Below are 10449 nucleotides of genomic sequence, written 5' to 3' on the forward strand. Positions count from 1 at the left end.
ACACCCACATGTATGTCTTGCTCCATATAGGTATGTGGCAGGACACACACAGATACACAGGGCCAGAGAAGAGCACACCAAATCCCAACTGTGTCCTGGCAGGAGCACGACTCCAAAGGGAGTCTTCTGCAAAAGGGAGGCGTCCACCAGCCTCAGGAAGATGGGCAGCTCCATCCCATCATCATCATCATTCCTCTGACAACAGACATGTACCTTATTGGCTGCCCCTGGCACCAGCACTGAAACCAGCACATTGGTTCTTTGTACAAACCAAGTTAAAAATCTCAATTTTACAAAATATGCCTTAAAAAAAAAATAAAACAAACCCAACAAAAGTAACAACAGACCTCACAGACATGGCTCCCTTTGTACAGTCAACAGAGCACCATCCTGCCAGGCCATCTGACAGAGGTCCCAAAACAAGCACAGGGAATGGGACCAAGCAAGGTGCAGCTGCAGATGGAGGGCTGCTCTTTGCCCCATCCCTTTTTCCAGCCCAGCAAAGCCCCCAGTGCTGTCACCCGCTATAACCTCCCCCCGCCCCCCCAAACCCAAGAGACTTTGGGAGCTCAGCTCAGAAACATGAGGATGACCTGGCCCAGCCCTAGCCAGATTTGTGCTTTCCAACCCAGAGAGATGCTCAGTCCAACATATCAGGATGGGGACACCTGCTCTACCTCAACCAAAATCACAACATAGGGGAAGGTCCTGCTCCCTACCCAGCTCTGGCTTCAACCAAGTTGGGGGAGGAGGAGTGAGCAGAGCAGGGGGCCGCAGCCCACCATGTGCACTCCACAGCTCGCTCCTGCTGCACTTTGTCCAGAGCCACAAAACCCCACAACCATGCCCTGCCCAAGCCCAGGGAGAAAACCATCAGGGTCCTCCAGAGCCAGGAGAAAGAACACCATGACATCAACCAAAAAAGCCACCCGAGTCAGCAGGGCTGCTCGTACACAGGAATATTTCGCCTTTTGGCTATTGTTTAACTAGCATAAGAAAAGGGAAATATTTATTGTCCCTGAATGCATAAAGGTGGGTCTGGGATTTGTCAGAGATGTAGGTATTACAAAACACTTTATCTGGAGTCTTCCAACAGCATGAAACAAACTGTATTTGGGGGGGGGGGGTGGAGGGGGGAAATTAAAATAATGATAATCCATTTTCTATAGCAGTATAAAGCATCTAAATATGGGCAGTGACATGCTACCCTCCCAAACCTCTCTGGCATTTCAGGAATGTAAACAGAGGGGGGTTTGTTAATTTTTTTTTTTTTAGTGGGTGGGGGAACAGAATCAAGAGACCAGACAAAATGAAAACATATTCTCAGCTCAGTCCCATCTCCCACAACTGCTACGACAACTCTATTAAAGTGCATTTCAGTATCACCCCTCTTCAGGAACCTTACCCACACAAACCTCCTCTTCCTTTGCAAGAAAAGATTAATTCAAGTTAATACTCCTCTAGAACACTGTTAGCCTTTTGATGGATTTCTGCTTTTCCCCCTCCTCGACTCTGTAGCAACATTATTTTTTTTTTTCCTCTTAAGACTGGAAACTCCCCCTCCCCAACAACACTGTAAATTCAAGTGCTTAGTTCAGCTGTCAAGGGCAACAGTTCTGGATACAGCACACTTGATTGTACAAGCAACACCTTATAATCACAATCAAGAAATCAGGGCGCTTTGCCCTCTGAGCGGGGGTGGGGGGTAACACTTTCCCCCTCCACCATCCATAGCATCATACGAAAAATAATAGTTAAAAAAAACAAACAAACAAGAAAAAAACCCAAACCCAGAATGTAATTAGCTATGAACATCATTATGTACACCGGCTCCTGCAACAGATGCATGAACTCTGTTAGTTCTCAGTTTTATTGTCCTTTCTAAGAGCAACTGAGCAGTCACTGTTGTCTCCATTTAAATAAAACAACTCAGAGTTGAAATATATATATATAGATATATATAAGCATTTTTTTCCTTAAATAACATATTTACATCTAATAGAAAATATAACTCTAGAGATAATCTTTCCAACGAAATGTAAAGACATGAAAAAAAAAATTAAAATTAAAATGAATGAATTAATGAATTTAGGACAGTTTCTAAATCCTCTCCAAAACCAGGAAAATAAAAATATATAAAACAGGAAAAAAAAAAAAAAAGAAATTAAAAAATAAAATAAAAGGCCCACCAAGCTCTAACCAAGCTTTTGTCTGGATCTGAGTGAAGAAAACCCCAGCACCACCTCCAACAAACTCATCGCTTCTCTTTAAAGAATCCTTGGTCCGTGCTGCTCTCCTTAATGGTGACGGTCAAAAAGTTAGAGGTCACATCAGTTACCACCACCTTCTCCAGGTTGTTGAGAGAGGGGCTCCAGGATTCCTCCTCGGGGTCCCCCAGGATCCTGGAGACAGGGATCCTGGCGATGAGGGAGGGTCGTCCTGCCTGACCCCCGACACCATCACGGTACAGGCTGCCCACACTGCCTGGGCTCACTGCGCTATGCAGGAGCTTGGGCCCACCAGGGTCCAGCCCCCCCTGCCCCTTGGGGTCCAGAAAGTCTGCGCGGTGTTTGGCCAGCCGTGGAGGGTAGGTCTCAGCGGCTCCCAGTTTGGCACCCACCTCGGCTCGGTTGGGACCAGGCAGGGTGCTGGGGAGGTCAGGGTCCTGTCGCCGGGCCAGCTGGATGACACTGTGTCCCGAGCCAAACTTGGCTGCCCCTGCTGCTGCCTCCTCCATCTTCCTGGCCTTCAGGTAGTCTCCCATCTTGTCCCCTGCATCCCCTAGTTTCCTCTTGGAGGCATCCAGAGTCTCCGCCAGGTCCTTGTAAAGCTCCTTCCGGGGCTTTGGGCCTCTCTTTTTGGGGGTCTCCCCAGGTTTCTCCTCCACACGAATCACCCGGTCCCGGATGCCATCTGCTTTGGGGGTGCTGGTGCTGGAGCTGCTCTGGGGAGGCAGAGCTATGTTTCTCAGTCCTTCCCTAGCCCGGGACGTGGAGCCCAGCTCCTGGGGGGATCTGCCAGGATACGGCACCCGGATTCCCCGGGAAGAGTCACTGCGGAATTCATAGGTTTTGGCTTTTGCTTTTGCCTGGGCCTGCAAAGAAGATAAATCACTCAGTGACTTTATTATCCTGCCATCCAGCTGCATAATTACAACTCACAAGACAAGGGGCCACCTTTTCAAGGAGCACCCTTGCAGGATGGAGAGGGACGCCCAATCCCCACTATGGCACTGGCACGTGCAGGGCTCCAGCCACCTTACCTTTAGCAGGAAGGTTTTGGGCTTGGGACCTCGTTTTTTAGGCCCATATAGCTCCATTTCTCGCTCCCTAGAGGTGTTAAAAGAACCAAAGCTTCAATTCAGCATAGCTACAAGACAGCCACATATTTATAAGCGCAACAGCTACAGCTAGCAAAGGCCTTGTACCTCTCCTCAAACGCTGCGAGCAGCCGGGCATCTAGGATGTTCTCCTCGGGTTCCCAAGTGCTGTACCTGAAGGGGGGAGAGGCACAGAGAGAGGGAAGAGTGTGAGAAGCCAGAATGGGAAAATATTAAATAAAATTTAAAAATATGGAGCATAAAGGAAGGGCCCTAAGTTTCCTTTCTGCTACAATGGGAGTGCAGGTTTGCAGACAGCCAGCTCCCTCCAGCTCCCCTCCAGTTCCCCCCCAGCAGACTATGGCCCAAAGGCCGACTTACTTCTGAGACCAGCCCTTCCATTTGACCAGATATTCCATCCGCCCCTGCAGATGCAAAGAGGTGGGAGGGGGAGAAGAAATAAAATATAAATATGCATGGAGGGAAAACCGCGATAAACGCCTGCAACAAAAGGTATGACCCGCAATTCCACGCGTGCAAGAAAACACGGGGGGTGCAAACAGGCGAGGAGAGGGGGATGCATCAAAAATGCTGTAATAACGACTGCAAAAAAAAAAAAAAATTAAAAAGGCCGGGGTGTAGAGGGGTGAGCGGGCAGCAGCGGAGCACGCCCGAGCGCCCGGGCATGCGGCGGGGAGAAAGAGCCGCCCAGCCGCAACCGGGCCGGGGCTGGCAGCGGCGGGGCCCGGTGTAAAGGGTTGTGGGGGGAGGAAGAGTCGCGGCGTTGGCGGGGGGCGATGGAGGTTCGTGGAGGTGGTGATAAGGGTGGGGGGCACTTACTTTGCGGATGCGGCGCTTGAGCAGGGCCTCGGCCGCGAAGACTCGCTCCCCGACGGCCGAGAGCTCCATGTTTACGCAGCACAGAGGCAGCCGCCAGCGCAGCCCAGACCATAATACTCCGCCCGCTGACGTCAGCGCCGCGGCACCCCCCCCCTCTCCGTTCCTCCTCCTTTTTTTTTAACACCCCCCCCCCGTTGTTGGAATATTCCGCCCGAGCCGCATTGGCTCACGCCACCGGCCCGCCCAGCCCCGACGTGCGTCGCGTCCTCAATGAGCGACGGGGCGGGACACGGTGGGAGGGGGCCACACGCCCCTTGGACACGCCCAGACACGCCCCTCCAAGCCACACACCTCCTTCCCCAGGGGTACCAATTTGGGGGGAGCACAAAGAAGCTCCCAGGAGGCATCACCCTTCGCCCCGTCCCCGTGTCTGAGGAAGGCGATGGCGGCAGTGGGGCAGTCCTTTTCCCGGTTCTGCCTCATGTCCCCCTACTCGCTCCGCTGCTATGAAGGAGCATGTCTCGATGGCCGTCGTGATCACCCGTGGGAGAGCCCACGGTGGATCTAACCCCGAAGATACAGCTGTGGCTGCTCTCCGGTAAAGGAGATCATGTGGCTGCTTTGAATCGGGGTTCAGGGCCTCGGCCGATGTCGCGATCACGCGTGGGAGAGCCCACGGTGGATCTAATACGGAAGATGTGTATGTGGCTCCTCTCTGGTAAATGAAACTGTAACTGCTTTGCCCCGGAACTCCGGTCTGGCTCTGGTTTGCTGACATAGGGGCGCTGGTTCACCCGAGACAGGGACGGCTGCAAGACCGTCTCCTCCGTGGGGATTCTTTCCTCCTCCCAGCCCAGGACGCTGCCTGGGGTGAGACACGGACCCCGGGACCTGGAGTGGGGACCGGATGGCACCAGCACTGACCTCGTCCTGGGGATCGTTGTCCCCCGTGGGCTCTTGCCTGCCGCCACGGAACCCTCCTCCAACGGCTGTCACCAAATCACGAATTGTCCTGCAGTGGGGTGGGGACACGGGTGGAAGTCCTGGCTCCCTGTGGGTCGGGTCTCCGTGGACAAAGTCCTCCTCCCGCCGTCTCTGACGAAGGTGAAACCGCACTTATGAGAGGAGGTGGTACATTTCCACGGCTCCCGTGGGCTCTCAGCCTCATGACTCTAACTCTGCACTCCGTGGGTTTTGCACGGCGCAGGGCAGGTGCGGAGGGGCCGAGCGGGGGGAGCGCATCCCCCGCGCCCTCCCGGTCCCCGGCCAGCAGAGTCCCGGGGAGATTTTCGTTAATAACGAATTAATCATTGTTAATTAAAGCGGGTCGCGGGCACCGATCGTGAATTGTCGTGAATCCCGCTCCCGGGAAGATGCCTTGTAGCACACACGGAGGCAGCGGATGAAAATACTGGCCCGGAGGTGTTCGGGGAATGGGGAGGCGGGGATGCGGATCTTCCTGCCGAGCCCGACGATACCGGCACCGCTGCCTCGTCCCCTGCTTGGGACTCCCGATTGAGCCCCACGCCTGTGGCCATGGGGCCGTTTGCAGCCCGCGGTAACGGGCGTTTGCCCTGCGCCTTCGCTGCTGGTATCCCGGTGCAGGCGGGAAGCGCTGTTCTGAACCGAACCTCCCCACACCGGGGAGCCCTGAAAGACCGCGGAGGTCCCGGCTGAGCAACCGCCTCTACCTTGTCTCCTGCGCGAAGCTCCGTGGAACCCCACGGCCACGCGTGGGGAAGGAAAGGAGAGAGGCCCCGGCTCTGCTGGCTCCTGCGCGGATATCACCGGAGGGAAGCGCCCCATCCGCCGCCTGGACCCACGCAGGACCCGCACAGTGCCGGGGTGTCTGTCAGGGTGGTGTGGGGGGGGCGGGCAAGGAGAAAGAGAGACGCAAACGAGAACGGCGTGGAGAAAGCAGCGGAAAGCGACCGCCGCTGCGTGGGGGTCCAGACGAAGTCCCCGGGCCGTGAGCGAACCAGAACCGGGGCTACGGCCACTCGTGGGGGGCTTGGCCCGGAAGGAGAAAAGGGACAGAGTCGACCCGGCGCCGCGGGACGAGGCAGCGGCGGGCGGGACCGTCTCATGCTCTCCCAGGGCAGTTCCTCCCGCTGCCGGAGGGGGACCGGGGACCACCGGGCCGGGGGCTAAGGACGCTGCGGGGGGGTCCCACTCGACCGGCCGGGAGGGCCACAGGCAGGAGGAGCGAACCCCGGGCACAGGCTGCCCTCTACGGTTCCGAGGTCAACGGCAGAAACCGCTGGGGCTCCCCACGGACACTCGGCTGGGGGGCTGCCGCTCGCCCCCACGCGCCCTCCGCCTCCGCCGGCCCCGTCCGGGCCCAGCCCTGCCCTGGGGGTCCCAGGACTCGGCAAGTACTCGGGAACGGTTCCGGCCCGGCGAGGGCGTGTGACGGCGTGGCAAACCCCGTTTCTACTCCGTTTGACACCGAATCCTCCACCTCAGCCACCGGATCTCTTCTCCCCGGGCCCGCACTCGTGCGATGAGCTTGTCGGGGCCCCCGTGGGGCAGACTGCCCACCTCCCCCCTCGTTTCTCTCTTTGAGGGGCGTTTCCACGGCTGCGAGCTTTGCAACGAAACCGGGGGGCTACTGCCCCTCCGGGGGCCGCGCGTGGAGGCTGTGGGGCTAGCACGCGTGTCCGAACGCAGTTGAGCCGGGGACGGCGGCAGGGCGGGGGGATAGATGGCTGCAACCCAACCGCCGCTACGATCGATCCCAGCGCCGCAGCCAGGCTCTTCCCCGGATTTTCCCCTGCGCTCCGTTGACCGTGGTTCAGAAGCTGCTCCGCCCCACGGACACCAGCACCCAGGACCATTAGAATCTGGTCCAGCTCTTGGTCCTGTCCGGTTCTCTGGGCTGTTGAGGATGCCGGTGCCGGTGGGAGACCCAGTTACACCACGGTCGAGTTCCCACGTGTCCCCTTCTTCTGGGCGACCTGACAGTGACCCCAATGCTGCGACCGCGGAGGGAAGTAGGGGCCGAGAGACTCGCCCCCTCCACAGAATCTCAGTGCCTGCTGGTCCCCGAATTGATCCCACGGGCGGGATGGACCTCGTGTCCCGGGAATGGCATCCCGCAGCCCAGATGGCCGTGGCTACCGCTGGGCAGGGCACAGCACAAACAGCAGCCCCATTCCACGCGAGCTCCCTGCGTGCGTGGACATACACCCCGCACCTTTGTGACTGTCTTCGGATTCCCGATTATTCTCCCCGCCTGGTTCGGCTCCTGGCTTCTTCCGGCCCACTCCGATTCATGAACTGAGGTAGAAAACGATTCCCTCCACCCGTGGCTGAACGAAGCCGGTGTGAGCCTCAGGGCAAATTCACGCCCCCCGGCACCGATGCCGGGCCGTACCCGTGGGGCGGGCACGTGTCCGAGGACCCTGCGGCTCCCGACCTCTTGCCCTTTTTAGGGCGGGGAGCAGCCCGCCCCCCGACAACTCCGCCTTTTCGTTTTCGAGCAGCTGGGGACAAAGCGAGGAGGCAGCGGCTGGCCCAGGACTGAAGCATCTGCACACCACGCGGGACAGGGAGGACCAGAGTCTCCGGAACCAAGGGCAGTCCCAGAGACGGGGCCATACCCAGTTCTGCAGTCACACGTGGACTTGTTTCCGGCAAGACCGGGGCGCCTGCTCTCCCTATTTCTTTCCCTTGGGGCACCACAGTGCCATTAGCCCTGACCTCCGACATCCCGCGCTGCCGCCAGGGGGGCAGCTGTCCGGGACGCGAGGGTGGCCGGTCCGCTGACGGAAGATCTCGGAGGTGCCCGAGAAATGGTGTCACAGCAGGGCCGCTTCTTCCCACTTCCAGGGATTCCCCTGTGAGGAAGTTTTTATGTCAACGTGTTTGACATAGAATTCAGCCCCGGGCAGGGCTTACCGGGCGACCATATCCCGGAGGAGCGGGGAGGGGACAGACCGAGAAGGAGGGTGCTGGCAAGGTGCGGGCAGGGTGTGCCAGGCTGGCAGCTGGGACAGGCAGGACCGGGAGGGCTTCAGCGGGGCAGGCAGCTCCTCTTGGGACCGCCGCTGCACACAGGTCTGCGCAGGTGCGGGGCGACCCGCGCTTCCCCCCGGCAGCGGTGCGGATCCTCCGTCTATACCGGAGCCTTCCCCTCGTCTTCCTTCTTTCGAGATCCCCCCGTCCAGGTGCCCGGCGCTGCTTTCACTTTTCCGGGCCTCAGGATGGATATGCCATGGCAGCGATCTCTCCCCTGCGGGACACGCTCTGCAGAGCCTCCGCAGCGGGGGGATCCCCCGCCGCCCCGGGTTGCGCTGGCCAGACCCAGCTCGGGCCAGGGCAGCGGCTCACGGGCAGAACCGTTTCTCTCCTGCCCGTTGGTCCTTATTCCTTAGTTACTAAGTCTCTGTCCCAGCTGGCAAGTGAACCGCCGCAGCGCGGTGCAGCACCGGGACCGAGCCAAGCATCTTCCCCGGGGCAGCTTGGGCCCGGGGAGGCGGTGCTGAAGGACAGCAGCAGCCCTGCTGACCACGGCGGCCAAGTCCTATCTGCCACTCTCCATCCCGGCCCGGCCCGAACCCCGGGGGCGAGCGTGGGGAGGAGTGGGAGCAGCGGCGGCCACGACCCGGGTTCGTCCCCAGGGTGCTGCATGGAAAGGCGACCGCTCCCTGGCGCGGCCCCGCTGCCCGATGAATTCCAGGTGCTTTCCATAGGTGGCACCGTCCTACTGGAAATGGCGGCGGCTGCCGCAACGGAGTCAGCGAGGCTCCCGCCACCCCCGGGGGGCGCCGCCGCCTCCCGCCCCGGGGAGTCACCTCAACACCGCAGACTTCAGCAGCCCTTTGGGGGCCCCGGGGTAATGCGGGACTGTCTGTGGTTCCCACGAGGGAAAACAGCCTCCGTCCTCTCCCAGATCATACACCCCCGAACCGTCGGAGAGTCTCCCGCGTCGGCTTTGCGCGTGGGAGCCGCCCCATGAGTGTCCCCGCAGCCACTAGTGCACCTTCCCCATCAAGGCCCCGAAAGGGGTGATGTGACCCGAGCACCCGCCCTACTCTGACGAGGCTGAGCGGCGGAATTTCCACCCTGACGAGTCCCCATGTGGAGCCCTGCACCCCCCCACTCTCGTTTCCAGTTGTGTCGATATGCACAAAGAACCGTTCGTAGCTTCTGGCCCCGGGGCCGACGTCCAGCAGCCGCGCAGCTCCGCGGGTAGCACCGAAACCCCCGTGTGAGGAAAGTGCCTCTCCCTGGGACGAGGCGGGGGAGAGGGTGTGTGGGGGGGTAACCGCTTTATCGCCCCGCTCCAGGCTGCGAGCACTCTGCACAAAAGACCTTTTGTTTCCGGGCTTTCTGAATTTGCTGATTATTTGTAGGAACATAAATACGAGTTGTTTGCAGAGGGAGCAGAAGGAGGAACAGACCCAAACGCTGCGTCGGACAAGAAAACCTGAATATTCCAGGATATTCCTCTCCCCCCTGCCCGGCGTCTAACCGGCCCTTGCTGCTGCCCAACCGGTGCCACGCTGCTAGGCCCGCAAGGACGGCAGAAGGACGAATCTACTCCCTCGCTTCTCCGGTTTCAACGTCCACGGAAGCGTCACGAGTGGGCAGAGACCACCCGACTGCCCTGCCGGGGATGAATGGACCATGATACCCTGTCCGGAGCAGGGTGGGGGTGATGTCATCTGTTATGCGACAGATGACATTGGGTGCACTTGGAGCCATCCAGCCTTAACCTGTTACCGGCCGTGCCCAACCCCACCCGGCCCCACCCACCGTCGCACGGCCCCGCGACTGCGCTTTTAACAAAAGCAATTAGAGATGAAGCGCTGTCCATTGACATTCCATCTCACGACCGGCGGCGGCTTCACCCGGGCAGGATGGGGGCAATATCTGAGGGACCCTTTCCCCCCGACTCCCATCTCCCCCGTTCCCGTCCCGTTCCCCTCCCGCCCCACCCGGCCCCGCCCCGGCCCGGGCCCCGCCCGCACACGGTAACCGCTGTATTTAGGTTCATGCCCGTATATGGCGATGCGCGCGGCACCGCGCAGACGGCGCTCACCATATAAGGAAGCGACGCCAGAGCCGGGGGTGAGCTGGTGAACGCTGATTGGCCCTTCGGTATCTCAGCAACCGGCTCTCACCAGCGGAACGGCCCCGCCCTCCCTCCGACCCCCTCCTCGGGGCTGGCACCCCACCACCACCCTCACGGGTGACATCCGAACGGACTTACACACACAGAAGGTGCATCCCCCAACACCAGGGCCCTCCTTCCCCCGGCCCTGTCAGCCCCCACCGTGACCGTT

The 10449-nt window shown here is 59.4% G+C and overlaps 1 protein-coding gene across 1 annotated transcript; it reads right to left on the minus strand.

Moving 5' to 3' along the window:
- Positions 1 to 2254: 2254 nt before the first annotated feature.
- CBX8 (chromobox 8) lies at positions 2255 to 4228 on the minus strand. The gene is made up of 5 exons (XM_054393875.1): positions 4160 to 4228; positions 3701 to 3744; positions 3428 to 3493; positions 3263 to 3329; positions 2255 to 3094 (listed from the first exon to the last, which is right to left on the minus strand). Exons 1-5 carry the CDS (start codon positions 4226 to 4228, stop codon positions 2255 to 2257), a joined length of 1086 nt encoding a protein of 361 aa, XP_054249850.1.
- Positions 4229 to 10449: the final 6221 nt, after the last annotated feature.

This window comes from Indicator indicator, chromosome 29, assembly GCF_027791375.1.
Source record: "Indicator indicator isolate 239-I01 chromosome 29, UM_Iind_1.1, whole genome shotgun sequence".
NCBI lineage: Eukaryota > Metazoa > Chordata > Aves > Piciformes > Indicatoridae > Indicator > Indicator indicator.